Source organism: Canis aureus, chromosome 6, assembly GCF_053574225.1.
Source record: "Canis aureus isolate CA01 chromosome 6, VMU_Caureus_v.1.0, whole genome shotgun sequence".
Taxonomy (NCBI): Eukaryota; Metazoa; Chordata; class Mammalia; order Carnivora; family Canidae; genus Canis; species Canis aureus.
Window position 1 is genome coordinate 80743842 of NC_135616.1, and position 20767 is coordinate 80764608.

General features: G+C 50.3%; 1 protein-coding gene across 2 annotated transcripts; it reads right to left on the minus strand.

The window, feature by feature from the left end:
- Positions 1-1704: 1704 nt before the first annotated feature.
- Positions 1705-8945, minus strand: CHI3L1 (chitinase 3 like 1). 2 transcript variants are annotated; one of them, XM_077902553.1, is made up of 10 exons: positions 8774-8945; positions 8472-8501; positions 7392-7593; positions 6858-6914; positions 5945-6095; positions 5003-5127; positions 3848-3971; positions 3202-3384; positions 2480-2640; positions 1705-2331 (listed from the first exon to the last, which is right to left on the minus strand). In XM_077902553.1, exons 1-10 carry the CDS (start codon positions 8796-8798, stop codon positions 2319-2321), a joined length of 1071 nt encoding a protein of 356 aa, XP_077758679.1. In that variant the 5' UTR covers positions 8799-8945; the 3' UTR covers positions 1705-2318. The 2 variants fall into 2 exon arrangements, with proteins under 2 accessions (XP_077758679.1, XP_077758678.1); XM_077902552.1 differs by having other exon boundaries at positions 2480-2596; positions 8774-8939.
- Between the last annotated feature and the right edge of the window lie 11822 nt (positions 8946-20767).

Sequence of the window (20767 nt, forward strand, 5' to 3'; positions counted from 1 at the left end):
TCGGTGCAAACACAGGCACCCCCAGGCTCCCTTCCTCCAGGGGCTTCTAGATGATGAGACCCCAGAGGGAGGCAGAGGGGTCAGGAGTGGCTGCCTGCAGGCGGAGGGATGGGGGGTCTGAGCTGGAGGGGTTTCGGGGACACTGCTGAGGTCTCATTTCCCATCCCGGGGGTGTGGGGTTTCACCGGTTCTCACCAGTCATTCTCTAAATGACACAAATCCATCTCGCACATTCTTTAGCGTGTATGGTATCTCCCAACATTTAAAAATAAATACACATGTCGTTGACTTAGGGCCCCCAGCCACACGCGGGCTGTCCCCCTTGCCCTGGGGCTCCTGTCGCTGCCGGCCATCTGTGGCAGAGTGGCCGCAGAGGGCCTGGGGAGCCCCGGGGTCCGGCCCGGCCTGGGTGCCTTGCCCTCTGCCAAGTGACTCAGTGTCCTGCCAGGCAGGAGGCGGGCCCCGGAGACCCGATCCCCATCCCTGGCCTCTGACTCCACAGCTATAAGTGAATGTGACTAACTCTGCCGGACCCTGAGTCAGCCCGGGGAGCCTGGCCCAGGCTGGGGGAAGGGTGGCTCCAGGGAGGAGGACGGGGCTGGGCTACCCTGGAGGGTGGGCAGCCCCGGGGTTTCGAAGACCCTCGTGTGGTGCGGTGGGCAAGGGGCAGGGGTTGGCGAGCACCCGGCCACCTGGCCCGCCATGTGCTGCCAGGTGCCCTCCTGCGGCTTTGGCCACGTTCTCACTTTCTTTGCCTTTAGTGACCTTGGGATCAGTTGCATCTGCCCAGCTCCAGCCGGTTCAGGTTTCAGGGTGGCCAATAGGTACCTCCTTCCCTACACCTCAAACCAGTGTCACAAATGGATAGTCCACACAGGAGGGAATCCACACAGAAATTCCCTTTGACTTTGGAGTGTGCATCTGGGCTCTGGACGCAAGGGCTGCCGGGGGCCCTGGGAGATGCACAGAAACCTGATGAGAGCACTTCTACCTCGTCAAGGCTGGAAGCCTGGCTGGTCTTTGGAGCCCACCCCATGTAGTCCCATCCCACTGCCTGCCGGCTCGTGTCCCCAGCCAGCCTGAGGGCCCAGTGGGTCCCAAGAGGAGAGACGAGGGAGGCAGAGGGCTGAGCTGCGGCCCTAGGACACCTGTTTCAGACCAGCAATGGAGGGGGTCCTTAAGTTCATGAGCCACCTACGGCCTCCGGGAGTCTCCGAGGAGGCCGAAGAGCCTGCAGAGGCTCCAGCCTGGGCTGGGGGGAGGGTGCAGGAGGGCTCCGGGGTCTTCTTCTGGCCCTGAGTGGCTAGGGTTGGGGCTCTCTCACCTGGCCTTGGGTTGGCTCCCTACCCCTCCCAGGTGCTCAGAGATGAGGGTTTGGAATGAAGCGACTTCCTTCCTAGCACCTGCTACCCTCTGGGAAACAGAAGAGGCTTCTTTGAACAAGGAACTGCGTCAAGAGGCCTGGACTACGTCAATACCTGGAAAGCCGTCAGTCCTCCTGGGTTAAATCCTCGGTGGATGGATCTGAGGGGGTTGGCCCCCTTTTGGGGCTCCCTGGGGCCCAGAAGAGGCCAGGGGAGCCTCTCCTGCTGCACCTCCTACAAGCTCCAAGCCCCCAAGCCTCAGAGAGGAATGCGGAAGAGGCGAGGGAGGGGAGCCCCCGGAGCCCCGTGGGGCCACAGAGACGGGCCAAGCAAGCGCCAACACGCGAAAGCTCTGGTGCTTTATTGAGCCGCGGCTGCGGAATTAGGAAGGGGAAGTGGGGGGACATGGTCATGTTCCTGGCCGCAGGGTTTCAAGTTGGGCCCTGAGAGGGCGATTCGTGCGGCGGCTGCTTCGTGGGACGTGCTTGGCTGCGTGGGGCAGCACTGGCCAAATGGCCTTCTTTGGCAAGGACGCCTGGGGAGGGGGTCGAAGGCACCTCCGTGTGGGGCTGGGGCCATCGAGCATTTTCACGAATCCGAAGGGGTTGCTGAGCTGTGTCCCGCGCTCTGCCCTCCCCAGGCCCCAGCTGCCCAGGGCCCCCCTCTACCCGCTTGTGCACCGGAGCTGAGCTGGGGGCTCCTCTGCGGGGGCCCAAGGCAGGGAGACTGAGGCTGGGGGGTGCTCAGCAGGGCAGGCGATAGGCTCCTGGCCAGCCAGAGCCAAGGGCGAGGGCATCCCTGCCCCCCCCTGTGAGCAGGACACAGGCTAGGCCGCCGTGAGCGCATCCTTGATGGCACTGGTGAGGGGGAAGCGTGCAGCCCCGCCACATAGGGTGCCCCGGAAGTCGTCCAGGTCCAGGGCCCACACCATGGCGCCAGCCAGCTGCCTGTTCCTCAGGTACTGCACCTGCGGGGAAGACCCACAGCGGGCAGAGCTGGGTTCCCCTGGGCTCCCTGAGGGACAGGACCAGCAGGCACCTCCAGGACCTCGTGCAGGGACCTGAATCCGGGCTCCCTTCCCCTCTTCATCCTGGGGTGAGGCCTTGAGAGCCTACCTTGTTTTTGACGCTCTCCTGGTCATCATACCCCACCCACTGGTTGCCCTTGGTGGCGTAGGGGACCTGCTGGCTGGTGAGCCTGTGGACCGAGGCTCCGCGGAGGAAGTCACAGATCTGAGCAGAGGACAGGGCAGGTGGCACGGAGAGCTGCGTGAGACCTTGCAGGGCACAGGGAGATGCCACTGCCCAAGTCTCCTTCAGTCCCTCGCTTCATCCTGCTCAGCTGCCCCCAGCCCCCAGCCCCCAGACTGCAGTCTTCATGCAAATTTATACAAACTAGATGCAAATGCCCCAGGGTCCTGGGGGTGCTGTAGCCTGAGGCCACTGGGGTGGGGGGTGGACTCTGGTTTGCTTCTGGCATCTTAGAGCGGGAGGAAACGAGGAGGTGGCACGAAGGGGCCCAAAGCAGTAGAGAGCAGCAGAGGGGTCCAGGCAAGGGAACCTGCCCTTCGGCCATCGCTCTTTCCTGGGCTGGAAGGAAGACCTCAGCTAGGACCAGAGGGCCGCGTGGGAGCCAGCCAGGCAGGCAGCCAGGTGTGCCTGCAGGGGACTCGGGAGCAAGAGGCCTGACCTCTCCTCTTCTCCCTCCTCAGGGTGCTAGGTTTACCGGAACATAGTGTTTTACTCGCAAAGGAGCAAAAAGAGGGGGGCAGGGTGGGAGGCTCACCTCCTCGGGGCCTCTGAGTGTGTGAGGCTCTTACCTTCTCCCTAGCTCATACCTCATAGTAGGCCAGGATCCCCTCCTCCTTGGTGAACTGGCCTGATAATCCCGGCCCTGAGATGGGGGCACCCACACCGGTCTCAGAGGAGGCCAGAGTGAAGCTCCTTCCAAAGGTGGGGATGCCCATCAGCAGCTTATTGGCTGGGACCCCCAGCCTCAGCATGTAGCTCACGGCATAGTCCTGGGGAGGGGGGGGTTATGAGCTATTAGTGTGCTGGTGGGGCAAGGTGGGCAAGACTGAACAGCTCCCACTGCTGCCCTGACCAGGGGCAGTTCCAGGTGTGCTGGGCATCCGGGATTCACTTCCTTCCAGGAGCTGATAATAGCAGTCTAGAGTGCATTTTGTAGTTCCATTCTCTAAAAATATTATCTTAGGTAGAGGAAGGGATTATTACCGTCAGCAGCCAATCGGGCTCAGGTTACCCAACAAGTACAAGGCTGGCCTAGACTAGACTCTTGCCTCCTCCCTCCTGCAGCCATGGAGAACTCACAGACTATGGGCCTCAGTTTCCTCATCTGTGGAGTGGGCCCCATATGTCTTCTGTTGCAGGATTCCCCAGGTGTACAGGGCTGGTGTGTGAGCACAGGCAGGTGACAGGTCTCTGGGGCCCCCTCCTGGCCACCCACCCGCCTTCCAAGCTCACAGCATTGTTGAATCGGTCAGAACTTGCATCCATCTGGCCTCGGAACAGGGGGCTGTGGTGTCCGGTGGTCTGACGCCAGGCTCCGTGAAAGTCATAGCTCATAAGGCTGATGAAGTCCAGGTGTCTAGGGAAGAGAGGTCAGAGGGCGAGGCAGGAAATTAGAAAGTCTTACAGCCTCACGTCCATTCCCCAGCACGATGTGATGGGCAGCCAGGCAGGCCTTTAACCCCTAGAGCCCCGGATCCACTGTCCAGGCCGTGCCAGGGAGTGGGCTCAGGGCCCCGCAAGTGCACCCAAGGCAAGGGTGGAGTTGCTCTGCTACGTCCCCAGCACACAGTCGGGAGCCGGCCTCCGTGTTTCCCTTCCACCCTCGTCTGCCCCTGCCACGTTCATCCTCCTGAAAGCAGATTGAACGTGGCATCAACACAAGGCCTGGTGGGGAAAGAGTTGGAGCAAAGGATGGCCTGAACCCACAGGCCACTGGGGCGGGGAGGAAGCTTTACACACGCATGTGGATTGCGTGGACATGAGCTTCAGGTGTTCGGGGCAGGTGGTCGAGAGCCATCTAGCTCCTTCCTCCTGAACGGTCGGTTTCAACACTGAGTCTACACCTCCCCAAGATCATAAAGAAGCTTCTGAAAAGTCATAGTGAAGAGCCTTCGTCTTTACTCCTGGGCTCCCTAAGGTCCGTGTCTGCTTCCACTGAGACATCAGCCCCTCCTGGCTGAGCACTGCTCATCCTCGTGTGCAGAAGAAGTCAGGGCGGCGAGGAGGGGTGAACAGGGAGGTGTATGTGTGTGAAGGTGCCTCGGGGTCTAGAAATGCCCAGTGTTGTTGCTGCTGTGCCGCGTCCCCAGTGGCCGCACTCCGTGGAGGAAAGCCCCGGGCGGAGAACGTGCTCGGCGGTGATGGGCCAGGTTGTGCAGCATTTCCTACTTCCTTTTCCGCAAATGCATTCATAGAGACCCTCTCAGCTGCGTAGCACGATACCCGCGTGAAAGAGGAGGGACAAGGATGACTGTGCCCCCTTTGATAGACGGGGAGACTGAGGCACAGAGAGCAGAAGTGACTACTTGCTCAAGGCCATACATCAAGTCTTTGGAAGAACGGCGGATTAGAAAGCCAGTCTCCTGACTCCGCGCGGAGGAGACTCACCGGGAGATCTGGGCCACGTCGTAGCCACTGTCGATGGTCACCTTCCCCGCAGACACTGCTGCGCTGAGCAGCAGAAGCTGCCCTGCTCCCGCCTGGGCTTCCCTCGCAAACTCAGCCTTCATTTCCTGGTCGAGAGAGAGAGAGAGAGAGAGAGACAGAGAGAAAGAGAGAGAAAGGGGCCCCGGCTGTGAGAGGGAGTCTCTGGACACAGGCCAAGGTCTCCTCAAGGTCGCTGATCTTCCTCATCAGACGGGGCTTCAGGGGAGTGATAAACCGACCCATTGGTGGCCGCACCTTGGTCTCACCCACCCTTTTCCTAAAAAACCATTTGGACCAGTCACATCCGCACACCCCACACGTCCCCATCGATGCTCAGCTGCTGCCTGTCCCAGAGGGACCGTGAGGACAGACGGTGGTCCTCGTTGGCCCACAGATCGTGTTGGAAGAACTTTGTTTTTCAGTTTGTGTTTTGTTCATGCCAGTAAATGAGACCACAAAATTAAAGTGGTCTTTAAAATTAAAATAATTTTGGCACTATGGACAATTTGTTTAGACAATCAGTGTGCCCCTGGGTGATAGAAATGCTTGGGCCGCCCCCTTCAGATACGGCCAAGGCAGTGCCTGCTGCGGATCAAACAGGGGGTAATGATGCTCCCTGCTCAGTAGGCAGTGATGGGTGACGGTGCGGGGGGTGCTCTGCTTGGTGCCCTCCGGCCTCTGCGGACCCCACCGCACCTCCAGCACAGTCACGAGATATCCCCCTTGTTGTCTAAGATCTCGGGGCACAGGCCAGTTGGTCCTTCCCTGGTCTGGGTCCCAGACCCCAGACCTCAGACCCCTGTCCTCCTGCCCTCGGGGGGCCAGCGGCTGAAGACAGCTCTGGCCCACCCCGCTCCCTGGGGCCAGCCCCCCTCGCCCCCGCTCTCCCCGACCGACCAGCACCTTGACCAGTGTGGTGAAGTGGCGCTTGTCTCTCCGCTCGGGGTGGAGCCAGGCCAGGTCTAGCCCGTCGAAGCCGTGGGTTCGCAGAAACGGTGGCACTGACTTGATGAAAGGCCTGCGACTCTGGGTCTTGGAGGCTATTTTGGAAAATCTAGGGCCCAGATCACCCCTGGAGAGTGCTCAGCGCTGACCCGCTGGGGGCCATGGCTGTCTCCAGGGGTTTCTGAGGCCTTGGGAAGCAGGGGCCTGAACCCCAGCACCCCAGAGGGCATGGCTGGGGCAGGACCCACCTCCGGGCCCCTGAGACAGAGCTCTGGAGCGGCGGCTCCGGTTTCCAGGCCCTGCGCTAACGCCTACTAGCCAAGCCACCTCGGAAAGTTCGCAGCCTACATCTCAGTTTCCTTGTCTGTGAAGTGGGGACAATTGCTGTGTGCCCGGTGCTGCTGGGGGATCACCTGTGGTCGTGGCTGGGTGGGGTGCCTGATGCCCAGTGGTCACTCAGTAGGTGGGAGATATCAGAGCTGCGTCTGCCCCCCCCTTCACACCCTGCTCCAACCCTACCCACTTCAGGGAGTCCTCCAGGCTCTCTAACTCCCAACTTTTCCATTCTTTCCATCTCTCTCCTCCCAGTGCTTAGGGCAGTCTCTCCCAGAAGTTCTGTGTTTTCAACTTTGGGAGGCAGTAAATGGAGCATGGGCAGAGTCGGAAGACCGACTGGCAACGGGCTATGTGACTCTTGGCAAGGCCCTCTTTTCTCCGGGCTCAGGTTTTGGGGCTGTTCACGGGGTTGGCGCCTGGCAACCATTTAGGCCCCTGTGCCTTATCAGTCTGGGGCTCTCAGGACCCTGCAGAGTGGGTGGGGAAGGTCTGTGCCTCCTCACCCCCATTCCATTCTCCGGGAGTTGGCTCCTACCTTTGAGAACCAAAGCTCCATCCTCCAACAGACAGGAGGGTCTTCAGGTTGGGGTTCCTGTGGGGCACAGGGAGGCAGGAGGGCTGGGTGGAATGAGGCTGTTGTAACATGAGTGGCCCCGGGGGTGGGAGGCTGCTGAAGGCTTTCAGCGCTGGGCGGGAGGGCCTCCCAACCACCCTGAGGTACGCGGCCCACGTTTGATCCCCTGAGTGGGGAAACCAGGATACGGCAAAATAGAGTCGTGAGCATTTCCCATGTTCCCTGGAGAGGCACCGCCAGTGGGGGAGAGGGCTGCCCCCCCCCCCCACCCTGCCCCGGGAGCTCCACTAGGCTCCTTCTGTAGCCTGCCTTCGCCATCACCAGGTCTGGCCCAGCATGGGTGCTCATCACCTGCTCCCACGGAAGCCCGGGCCCTCGGATTCCCCAGCAGGGTCCCGGGGGCCGTCACCCGCGTCCCCAGCAGAGGTGCCGTGCCCTGAGACCAGCCGGTCTAGCCCTCCAACTCCCTCCTGTCCTGGCAGTCTGTGGCCCAACCTGCTCTTGAGTGTGTTCAGCGTGTCGTAGAGCGTGACATCATTCCACTCCCAGGTGTCGATCTCGTTGTTGCTTATGTTGGCGAAGCTGTAGATGACGTGGGTGCAGAGGAAGGGGTCGATGGCATCGGGAAGGCAGCTCCCATCACCCTTCCGGTACTGGGACCAGTTGGTATAGTAGCAGACCAGTTTGTGTGCAGAGCCTGGAGAAGAAGCCTGGGGTGGGGCCTGAGCCAGGCCTGAGCCGGCGCCTCCGGCTGAGCCCTGCCCTGAGCGCAGGCCGGGCTGAGATGTGAGTCCAGTTAGAATTCTAAGCACAAGGCGCTGGCTCAGCTGCCCCCGCCTCTGATGAGAAGAAGGCCTATTCTGAAAATGCTTTGAGCAGATAAAATGCAGTGGGTAAGCATCCCGCAGACGTGCCCTGAGGGTGGGGGCTGGTGACTAAAGGTAAAATGGGACTCGGAGCAAGTAAAGAGGGCTTCCTGGAGGCAGTGGCCTGGAAGGAGAGGAGGCACCCAGCCCAGAACTGCCCTCAGGGTGGAGACTAAGGACCCCTGCAAGGGGTGGTCCATCTGGGATGCTCTGGCCGCTGCTTCCCTGCCTTCCTGCGGAACTGTCCCTAACTTGTCACCCACCCGGGATGGCGGTCCCCGGTGCCCCTCAGCCCGTCCCCCAGGGCGGGCACAGGCACAGAGGACCGGGAAGTCGTTCCTCTCCTCACCCTACGCCCTCCTGCTGCGGAGTGAGCCTTTCCCGCCCTCGTGGTTGCGGAGGAACAGTGGGCGTCCTCACCCAGGCTGCCCCTAGGCCCACCGCGGTGCCCACCAGGCCAAGACGGGTCCGCGCCCTCAGTGCACCAGAGCCTTTGGATGGATTTTATTTTGAAAAATTTCAAATGTACGGAAAAAATAGAGAAGAGCGTAGTAAGCATCCACATGCGTATCGCCTTGGTTTAGCAGCTGTTAGTGTTTCTGAGCCATTTGAATCACAGAAGCAGCTGGCAGGTGCTCCCCGCTGCCAGGACCGAGGCCCCCACGTCCCCTCCACATCGCCCTCCCGCGCCCATCCAGGGGTTACTTACAGCTCTGCAGCAGGATCAGGACCACAAAGCCTGGAGGGGAATCCAGAGTCAGGCCCCTGGGAGCACTTCCTGCCCTTCCTTCTGCTCCACCCCACCCAGGCAATGAGGCCTTAACACCAATTGCCCGGCCTCTGTCTCCTCCTCCTCTTCTCCCCTCCTTCCTCCCTTCAGTGACTCTGTTTCCCCTCCCTCCCCTCCCCAGGACAGAGGAGGCCAGCCCCTGTGTGCAGTGGCTCTGAGGGCTGTCTGGGGCTCTCAGCCCGAAAACCCACAACCAAGCCGGCCTTGAGTGCTGCAGGCACCTGTCTGAGCCGCCCTCAGAAGCATCCTGGCTGCAGTGGGTGGGGCCGTGGTGTGGCCGTGTCTCCTGCGACCTCAGCTCCTGAGTGCAGCTGCCTGGACGGGGCCTCTTCCCAGGGCCTCGCACTTCCTTTTTATACCTGTCCCATTCCACTCCCACTGGCCCCAAGACATCCCATTTATGGGAACTGAGCTGTGTTAAGGACGGAACTACCGGCTGGGACATGGCCTGGGAGGAGCATGGGGGCCACCAGGGGAAGATTGAGAAACCTTGGAGAGTTTTGAAAACCTGGGCCAGCTCTCGGGCGGGCGGCACCTGCCACCCACGATCCTGTCGGCGGTTCCGTGAGTGAGCCAGCCTCATTCCGAGACACCTCCCTCCCTTGCCGTCTTCCCGCACTATCCCACACACACCCCTTTACCCCTTCACTTTTCTGCCTGCAATTTCCGGGCTTTTCTGGCAGCCTCTCCGTTGGCCTCACAGGGGGAAACCAGGCACCGCTGAGGTCCGTCACCCGCAGTGCCCCAAACAAGGCTGCAATTTACTCTCTTCCCCGGCCCGCAGCCCCGGCCTGATCTGCTCCCCTCTCGGGCTGTCTCTCTCCAAGCCTCTTTCCCACCAGCCTGGCCTGAGACTCAGGTGAGGGTTGGCAGCCTTTTAGCAGTTGCTGTGCTGATTATGTAAGAGAGAGCTGGGGAGGAGTGGGAAAGCCACCCCGTAGGCTGCTCTGGGGCCCTATGCCATTTGGCTTCCTTTTTGGGATTCCAGTTCCAGGGAGCCAATGGGGATCCTCACAAGCTTGGGGCTGCAGTGAAGAACCAAGGAGCAAATTCCCACAGGTCCAGATCTCCCCCAGGAGCAGATAATCCCAGAAGATTGATAACCTCCCTAATCTGACACCCAGACCTAAGGATGTCACCCCCACCCCAAGTCCTTGAGTGACCCCTTATCACTCTCAGGGTAAGAACCAAACCTCCTCCTCCTTCTCCTTCTCTTCTCCTCCTCCTTCTCCTCCTCCTCCTCCTCCTCCTCCTCCTCCTCCTCCCCCTCCCCCTCCCCCTCCCCCTCCCTCTCCCTCTCCTTCTTCTTCTTCTTCTTCTTCTTCTTCTTTCTTCTTTCTTCTTTTAAAAATTTTACTTATTTATTCATGAGAGACCCAGAGAGAAGCAGAGACACAGGCAGAGGGAGAAGCTGGCTCCCTGCAGGGAGCCCGAGTGGGACTCGATCCCGGGACCCCGGGGTCATGCCCTGGGCCGCAGGCAGGTGCTCAAGCACTGAGCCACCCTGGGGCCCCAAGAATGAAACTTCTTAAGGAGGCTGTGCGGGGTTTGCCCCCTGTTTGGAGATACTTTCTTTGGTCAGAGATCCAGGATGACTTCATTGCAGGCTGCAAAGGAATTAATAGGTGGTGAGTGAAAACTTCCAAACTCCAAAAACCAGGGTGGGTCAGAGGGCTTCTTAACAAAGTCCTTTCATTTGTACCATGACAATAGGTAATAATCGGACACGAGCCACCCTGGTTTCACAGCTCTCTCCTGGTGAGTGAGGTCTCTCCCCTTCTCCCTCTCCTCTCCCTTCCCGTCCCTGTAAAACTGGAACAATTCTTCTTTATTGGTCAAGGGGTAAGATAAAGTGGTTCGTGCAGAGTCACTGTGTACCTCTCCCTTTTGAGGTGACTGCCTTCTTTTGGACCCTACAGGGTAGACAGCAATGCCGGCCAGTGATCACTTTTCCTCGTTCACATGGGCACTGGAAAGTAGACTTCCTCTAATCTTTAACAGAAGTATTATAAAGTAGCATGCAGGAAATAATTTTGTTACAGGGTGAGGTATAGAAAACACTTCCAGTTTTTACTTTTCCTTTGTTAAAAATTATCTCATTGGCTCAGATTGGCCCAAGCCTTGTCGTCCTGTGCCCTTCTCCAAGCCAGTTTGTTAATTTACATGCTCTGCATGGAAGTGGCTTTGTCACCACAAATGGCCAAGAAAGCCCTGGGGCTGCCTCAGCAGCAGTGTCTGAGGGTCCATGGCTTGGGCCTCCAAACCTCATCTCACCTCATGGCCCCTCATCCCTGCACTCCGCCCATGTGTGCCTTCTTTCACATCCTTTTATTTGCTCTACTCTTGCTCACCACAGGGCCTTTGCATATGCCATCTACTTGCCTATCAATAACTGAAGGGCCTGAAGTGTTATGCTGCTTGCAAGCTAGTTAGATAGCCAGCCAGTTTCATGGATTCTTGCAGAAGAACGGAGAATCCTAGGTCAGAGACCACGGACTTATCATTCATGGCACAGCGAGAAGCATGAATTTCATTGTTTGTGTCATTTTCTGTGAAGGGAAAGCAGCTATTTTGAATTGCTGTCCTGACATTTTCTACTGGGACAGACAACCCTGCTCACGCTGCATCTGGACGTTCAGATAAGGACCTGAGCTATGATTCCTGCCACAAGTTCCTGCTTTGCTTTTCCTGATGTCCCTTTTAAAACAACCACCTAGAGTTGAGCCCATGAGAAGTTAATGACCCTGTCCCAACCACCTTAACCCCAGAGAACAGGTGCCTGTTCTCTATCTCCTGCCTGCTTGTCACCTGGGACAGACAACTGCTTTTCTCCCTGATGATTGTCCTTTATCCTCATTTCTGGGATTTGTAAGTCAAAAATCTTGTGGTGACTGTATTGAAACCGTGCCTTCAGTCAAAATGGCCTCAGGGTTTTCACTTCCCCCAGATGGGAGCTCTGATGCTGGAGGTGCCACCTGCCAACCTCATGTGGATGGCTGGTGCCTCTTCGCTCAGCGGGTCATCATCTGCATATTCTTAGTGTAACTTCCCGGTTATGGGCTCCCATCTCCCTCCCCTTGGCCCCAAGTTCCGGTAGGGTGACGTTGGAGCAGCCCAAGTGGATACTGGGCATGCAATGGCTTGCAGCACAGCCACGGAAGCCTGACTTCAAGAAACCCAATTCTTTTATCATAGCAGGAAGCCTGCCTCTCCTTGGAACTGGGTGGAGACATTATCTTTATTACACTGACAGTCAATGAAGCTGCCTTTTGTACTGTTTCTGTCTTCCAAGGCTGTTTGCTATACAAACATCATCAAAAAGGTAGCATAGAACTCAGCGGTTTGGCGCCTGCCTTCAGCCCAGGGCATGATCCTGGAGACCCAGGATCGAGTCCCACATCGGGCTCCCTGCATGGAGCCACTTCTCCCTCTGCCTGTGTCTCTGCCTCTCTCTCTCTCCCTCTTTCTCTGTCTTTCATGAATAAATGAATAGAATCTTTAAAAAAAAAGTAACGCAGAAATGCAAAAGACCCATGGGGCGCTGTCTCCCAGTACTCCCCTTCTGTGTGGCCTGCTTACTCTTACACATCCTTCAGATGGCAGCTCAGCAAAGCACTTGCAGAAAAGGCAGGTTCCTTGGCAAGAGAAGCCCCCCGACTGGGCCTGTCAGAGTACTTTGTACCCCCTTTCCTGGTACTTGGCGGGGTTATAATTTTACATCTTGTGTGTGGATGTGGGTGTCTTATTAATCTCTGCCTCCCTCAGTAGACTATAGACTCAGTAAAGGCAAGGACTGGACCAATCCTTTTAAAGTTTATTTTTACATATTTTTTAAAGTTCAAGTACAATTAACATACAGTGTTATATTCGTTTCAGATATATGTACAGTATATGATTTGACAACTCTGTGCATTACTCGGTGCTCATCACAGGAAATGTACTCTTAATCCCCTTCACCTGTTTCACTCATCCCCCTGCCCACTTCCCCTCTGGTAACCACCAGTTTGTTCTACTTAAGAGTCTGCTTTTTGTCTTTTTGTTTTGTTTTGTTTCTTGAATTCCACATATTAGTGAAATAATATGGTATATGTCTTTTTCTGACTTCTATCTCTTTGCATTACACCCTCTAGATCCATCCTCATCATTGCAAATGTCAAGATTTTCTTTTTTATGGCTAATATTCCATATCTATCTATCTATCTATCTCACATCCTCTATCCATTTATGGATGGATACTTGGATTGCTTCCATATCTTGGCTATTGTAAATAATGCTGCAATAAACATAGGGATACATGTATCTGTTTTAATTAGTGTTTTCATCTTCTTTGGGCAAATACCCAGTGGTGGAGTTACTACATCATATGGTAATTCTATTTTTAACTCTTCGAGGAACCTCCATACTGTTTTCCATGTGGCTGCACCAGTTTGCATTCCCACCAACAGTGCACAAGGGTTCCGCTTTCTCCACATCGTTGCCAACACCTGTTGTTTCTTGTATTGTTAATATTAGCCATTCTGACAGGTGTGAGGTGGTATCTCATAGTGGATTTGATTTGCATTTATCTGACGATGAGTGATGATGAGCATCTTTTTGTGTGTTTGTTGGCCATCTGTATGTCTTCTTGGGAGAAATGTCTGTTTATGACTTCTGCCCATTTTTAGTTAGATTACTTGTTTTTTTTTGGAGTTGAGTTGTATCAGTTCCTTATATTTTTTGAATATTAACCAGGACTGGGTCAGTTTTATTCACTGTTGTATCCATCCCAAGGGATGAATCTAAGAATCCATCAAGTAGATTCTTAGTAAAGTACTCACTGAATGGCTGATTAATAAATGAATGAGTGATCTCAAGATGGTCTGTAACTCCAAACTCTTCTATTTTGAGGTTTGGAACCTGAATGTCCATGAAATTTCATCTCATTCAATAGTTCTTGTCACTCTGAATAAGCCCCAATGCTACACTGGCCATCCATTACTCATTCAACCAATGCTTATTGAGCACTCACAATTGCCTTGCATGGTAGGGTATGACAGAGACAGAAGAGCGAAAACAGAGTCAGCCCCTGTCCTCTTGAAGTATATGATCTGTCAGAGAAGTTGGACGTTAAATAAAGAATCACATAAATCAGTAATTTATTACAATTGTGAGAAGTTTACCAATAGAATTCCAAGGGTTGGGAGACTTTATAACAGGGGATGTGGATGTTCAGGGAAAGCTTCCATAGAAAGTGATGCACAAACTGTGTCGGGAGAGAAGGGTAGGTGCTGGCTTGGCTAAAAAACATGTAGGGCAGAAGAAAAAAAAAAAAAAAAACTGGTAGTAGGGAGAGGCTGCCATGTTCCAGGAACTGCAAGATCTCAAGAGAGGTTGAGGCAGGGAGGGGAGTGAGGGAGGCACGGACGAGGCTGGTCCAGGAGCCGGAGTGTGGACAGAACAACCTCTCTCGGGATAAGTGCCTGGACCCCTGAGGTGGCCTCTTGGCCATAACTGTTCGGAGGATCCCTTCCCTCTGCATGGGGTGTCAGAGCAGACAGACGTGGTGTCAACTTCCTGCGAAATATTTGAAGGGGAAGTTCCCCTTTTACAGATAAGTCTGCTACTACTAGGTAGGAGTTCAAATTCATTTCCAAATCCTCAGCTCCTGCTCAGTGTTGCTGTTAGCACATGATACATGTTATCAAAGACTCGGACACAAAAACGTTTAGGCAAGAAAACAATTACTTGGGAAAAGGGAAAAAGAGTCAGATTTCAGGAAGAAAGATTGGCTCATCAAATACAAAACACAAGTATCTAAAGGAAAAAAAAAGATGACCAAGGCTACCGTATTCATGGTGGAGATCAGCCACTTGCTTATATGTTCATCACATTTATGGGATGTCTAGTCAAATCAGGGGTAAAACTGTTTTTGTCAGAGAGTCCATACTTATGACAACTAATCCAGGCTTATTATTCTGGAGCCGTGAACCAGTCAGGATAACCTGTTGTTTTGGGTTTTTCTCTGGATGCACAGTGTCCCTCCACTGCCATCCCCAGTGGTATTCAGTCTGGAACAGGGCAGGGTCAGTTTTTGCTTCTGTGGATTTTATTTCCTTGTGGGTAAGTTCTTGTTATTGAGAAAACTTTAAGTCAATTAACAATTTTCTGATGCAACGTCATTAAATTAATATTTTGTTTTATTTGATGAAAATCTATTTCTGTAGGCATACTGTGAGACCTCGAGTAAGACACAGACACCTTGTTTTTGAATGGTTTTGAGCCGCGGCTGCTGACACTGCGGTGAACTGCCTCTGGGGGCTTCGAAAAGCTCCTCAGGCTTTATTTTACTCTTCTGTGCCTGAAGAGCTGTCACCATCCTTTAAAGAAAGTTTTTATCTGTTTGTTTGTTTATTCGAGAGACAGAGAGTGCAAGAGTGCAAGTTGGGGCAGGGAGAGGGACAAGCTGAGCGCGGAGCCTGACGCAGAACCTGATTCCACAGCTCTGGAACGACCTGCCCTGAAATCTAGAGCCGGATGCTCAGCCGACTGAGCCAGCAGGCGCCCCTTTACCACCTTTATTAGCCCGATTTTCTCTAAGATTCCCATATTTGTTAATAGTTCTGGCCTGCCAAGAAGTGAAACTTTTTACTGCCAGTAATAATGGTTTTGTCATACCCAATTCAGCAGAATGTTTGGCATAGTCAATAGCCAATTATATTCGGGGAAGAAAAAGGACAGATTCCTATTGAACCTATATAAATAATCGTCAGTATCAATTCCCTTTAGAGGCAGATAAACTATCAATTTGGTTACATTCCCCCCCCCTCAAACTTGTAGAATAGGGAATTTGGTCACAAAAAGTAAAGGAACACAGTAAAGTCACTTTCCATATTATTTAACATTTACTATTGGTTTGTGGATGAGGCCAATTAATTGATCTATAAAATCTATAGATTATTAATCTATAAAATTATTTTTTTCATTGTCCTGATGATATATTAGCTTATAATCTATATTAAGATCTCTCAGAATTTTTTTCTTTTGAAATTTGGAAGTTTAATTGGGACAAAATGACATTGAGAGTGCTTTAATGGGCTGTAAGTATAGAAATAAACACTGGATTTGAAGATCTAAAATTTTTAACATGTAAAATATCTCATTAATATTTTTTAGATTGATTATAAGTTGAAATGCTAATATTGTGGATTCACTGGATTAAACAGATTATTACAATTTTTTTAAAAAAGTGTTTTAAAAAAATGTGACACCTGGTGGCTCAGTGGTTGAGCATCTGCCTTTGGCTCAGGGCATGACTCCGGGGTCCTGGGATTGAGTCCCACGTCGGGCTCCCTGCAGGGAGCCTGCTTCTCCTTCTGCCTATGTCTCTGCTTCTCTCTGTGTGTCTCTCATGAATAAATAAATAAAATCTTAAAAAAAATAAAAATAAATAAAAAGTGTTTCATTCTAGTTTATGTAGGTATAATCTGTTGAGGGTAAGAAATCAGTGGAAAAGAAAGGTTTTTTTCTTCTGTGAGTTAATGTAAATATTAATTATAATGAAATCTGTTCATTTAGTTCTAGGTAATTAACTTTTATTTTGTTGCTCTTGGGTTAGGTAGTCTACTTCTATGCAGTTGAATCTTTCTCAGCTGTTTGCATCTGCAACCACTCAGCTCTACTGTTGTAGTAGCAAAGCAGCCACAGGTAATAGGAACCCAATGAGCATGATGGTGTTCCAATAAAACTTTATTGACAAAAAGAGACAGTTGGATTTGTCCTGAGGGCCACAGTTTGCTGACCCATGTTCGAATTTAGACCAAAGCCACTCCACAGATTCTGACTCAGTCACTTAGTTCAGCCTACCAGGTCCCTGGGAAAGATGTCAGCTTACACAGGGAAACTTGTCCCCATGGGTATATGTTCTGTGGTATCAAAAGTCAACAGTTCAGTTCTTTATTGATGTCCTTTTGTTATTTCTTCCAGAAGACTCAATTCCTGATCTTGAGCTTGTAGCAGGGGCCTTCAGTAGATGCAGGGAAAAAGGAAATATCATCTGTAATTATACAATTAATTAATTATCATCTGTAATAATGAGATTAAATGGTTCTGGTTAATCAACAAGAATAGAGGAACTTGGAGTCTTTTATGAAGGTATAATATGCAATCAATTTGTGAGACTGAGGGCATTAACAAATCCCCAGGGCCTTTATTTTATACCATAAAGTAAGAATGTTACCAATTGACAAGGATAATAAAACCTAAGAACAAAATTTAAAGTAAATGACTGTGTTGACAATTATTGTGTCAGTTTCTGTCCATGAACATCAGAATATTTCTTTTCAAAGTGAAATGTGAGCATGATTGTTTTCAATAGACTCATTGAAATGTTTAAATCAATACATTTTACTTATGAATAATTAACCTTAGTAAAGCTGAATGTTTCTTTTTGATAAGCAGGAATAAATAGGATGGCTCTGACAGTTGTATATCCAGCTAATCAACCCTCTGGAGAATGTCAAAGAGAACTCACTGCTTTCCATATCTCCCATTATCCATGTGTTAACTATGGCCAGCCAAAAAGCAATCTACAACTAGTTTGGTGTAAAAGATGTCTTCACAGATTCTGCATGTGGGGCCTGAATTTTGGCAAGGTCAAATTTGAAAGAGTTGTCCAAGGATACAAGATATGGACCTACTAAGGATTTAAGGACAGAAGCCAATCATAAACAATACATTTAAAAAATACACAGCAATAGGTAGTAATAATTTAGGAACATTAACATGTTCAAAAAGCAGGAATTTATGTTAAAATGTAGAAATATGACAAAAGGACAGAGAATTAACAGAATATGTTTATAAAAAGGGACTTGCATTGTTTAGGAGTGGGTTACACTGGTTGTAAAAACAGGCCGAAAATCTCAATTCTAGGTTTGTTCTTTGTATAGATCATTAGTGTAACAATTTACAGTAAAGAATACAATACTAATGAATAACTTAATTAGCATTAAGCCAACTGAGTAAAAAAAATTAACACATTATTTCTCCTTTCAAACTCATTATTTATAGCTATTTTATACATGAGAAAATGAATTTTACCTCTCCTCATACCATCTAAGCTTGTATACAACTTCAAATTTGTCTCTTATGGGACACCTGGGTGCCTCAGTGGTTGAGCATCTGCCTTTGGCTCAGGTTGTGATCCCAGGGTCCTGGGATTGATCAAGTCCCACATCTGCTCCCTGCAGGGAGCCTGCTTCTCCCTCTGCCTGCGTCTCTGCCTCTCTCTCTCTCTCTCTCTCTCTCTGTGTCTCTCATGAATAAATAAATGAAATCTTAGAAAAAAATTTGTCTCTTACTATTTTCTTTTATGTTTTGGCACAAGGATATTTTTAGTTTATGATAAAATTATTCTTTTTCCCTCTTTTAAAAAATATTTTATTTATTTATTCATGAGAGACACACACACACACACACACAGAGAGAGAGGGGGGCAGAGACACAGGCAGAGGGAGAAGCAGGCTCCCTGCAGGGAGTCCGATGTGGGACTCCATCCTTGGACTCTGGGATTATGCCCTGAGCCAAAGGCAGATGCTCAACCACCGAACCACTCAGGCATCCCTTTTTCCCTCTTTTTAAAAAAAGATTTTGTTTGTTTATTTGAGAGGGAGAGAGAGAAAAGAGTGAGCACAAGCAGAAGGAGGAGCAGAGGGAGAAGCAGACTCTCCACTGAGCAGAGTCCAACATGGGGCTTGATCCCAGGACCCCAGGATCATGACTTGAGCTGAAGGCAGACACTTAACCAACTAGGCCACCCAGGCACCCCATTTTTCCCTCTTGATAAACAAAAGCATATCCATTATCTTGCATATACATCTTACTATAAAAGACATTTTTTACCTTTTTAAAAAATATCTGTATGTACATTAACAAAACCCAAAGGCATTTATTCAGGCTTTCAACCTGTTATTCCTGGCTATGCTATGCTATATTTTCTTTTAAAGCTTTTATTTAAAAAAATAAATAAAGATTTTATTTATTTATTTGAGAGAAAGAGGGTGAGAGAGAAAGATCATGAGCAGAGGAAGGGGCAGAGGGAGAGGGAGAAGCAGACTCCCCATTGAGCAGGGAGCACAAGGTAGGACTCCATTCCAGGACCCTGGGATCACGACCTGACCCAAAGGAAGACGCTTAACCAACCGAGCAACCAGGCTCCCCTAGGCAATGAGGTAGTAAATAACCACAGGGATATTTTAAAATTATGTTCAAGTATCCAAAGACTTTTTATTATTAACTCAAATTAATATTAGTTTAAGGTCTTAAGGTTAACTAATGCTCTAGAAGTTATAATTTGACACATTAACACTGTGTGTACTTCTAGCATAATACAAATTAATCTTTTTCTATATAAAGACACCTCCTTTTATTATTAATGTAGCTGAATTATTTATTTTGCAATGTTATAATCTTAAATAAATTAATGTTATATGTTTTTATGACCAGAAAAAAAACAGTAGAGAAAAATTAGGCAGTTCAAAATAATCACACTTTCTTTTTTTTTTTTATTTTTTATTTATTTATGATAGTCACACACAGAGAGAGAGAGGCAGAGACAGGCAGAGGGAGAAGCAGGCTCCATGCACCGGGAGCCCGACGTGGGATTCGATCCCGGGTCTCCAGGATCGTGCCCTGGGCCAAAGGCAGGCGCCAAACCGCTGCGCCACCCAGGGATCCCTAATCACACTTTCTACAAGTAAATTAATCCACGAGTTGACAGACTAGAATATTGTCTTCACATTGGCCCTTTGATGGCGGTAGAATCAGAGAGAAGACATAAAGCTGTTCACAAACCAGAATTATTAAACCAGTTTAATTTTTCCAGAGAATCATCTTGATTAGAGTATTATATAACTTTTTCTTCTTATATAATTATAGATTAGATTTTAAAACTTTTAGGTTGTTTTAGGAGTAATGCTTTTACTTATTTTATAACCCAGTAACCAAGGTCATTAATTAAATCCATGACCAAAACTATGGGATTTTTCCCCCTTTTTCTCCCTAAATTACAGTTTCGGCAAGGAAAAAATTCTCAAAAAGTCGACAGACTTAAAGCATGAAAGTAGAAAAATATTTTAGAAATCCTTGAGTTCTTCACATTCATGTGAGTGCTTGATGTGGTTATATTTCTTTTAGAGTCAAGATATTTGGCATAGAAGCTTATTACATTAGATTTTAAAAGAACTTATGCCATAATCTGATTTATTAACTCCCATCAGAAGTGAATAAACTGTATCAATTTGTTTGCTCAAATTTTTTATATTTGCAAAATAGACAATTTTATCAACTCTTGTACAAATTGAATGAACTAAGAAAACCCAGTATCTTTTAAAAAATATTTTATTTATTTATTCATGAGAGACACAGAAAGAGAGAGGCAGAGACACAGGCAGGGGGAGAAGCAGGCTCCATGCAGGGAGCCCGACAGGGATGTGGGACTCGATCCCAGGACCGCGGGATCACGCCCTGAGCCGAAGGCAGACGCTCCACCGCTGAGCCCCCCGCCCCCCCGGGGGCCCTGAAGAGGAGATTCTGAACTTAGAGTGAACAGAATTTCTACTGACACCAACACAAAACACACGAACACAGAAACTTTGGCCAATAGTTATAGAAACACACACAAAGCCACTTTTCAACTCTGTATTCTCAAATGCCAGAAAATATCAGAATCCTCAATCACATTCCCTCCACCAAAAGGAGATTACCAGGGGAATCTGATTCCAGAAACCCCATCTGCTGCCCTCTGACAGAAATGGCTCAGTGGCCAGACCATATTTTATTCCCACTGCCACTGATGTGGGCACAATTGGCTGTTCTCCCTTGGAACCAGAAATAAACCTGGCCGAGAATCAGATTTGACTTTGTCACTCCACAAAGGAGCCACGGGAGGCTCAGCTGAGGACTCCAGGGCCCCAGGCCTGGGCCAGGTGCATGGGACCCTGACACCATCGGTGGGACCTTCAGGAATAATCTGTCAGAGCAAGACCAGAGACCAATGCTTCTAGAAAAGAGAAGTAAATGGTGTGGAAAGTGTGAGTCAGTTGGTCTTCTGATGGCCAGCTGACCAAATAGAAAAGAAAAGTATTTAAAGAAAAAAATAAAAAATGACCAAGATTACCATGTTTACACCATTCTATTCACGGTAGAAAACGGCACTTTCCCGCATGACCATCATATTCATA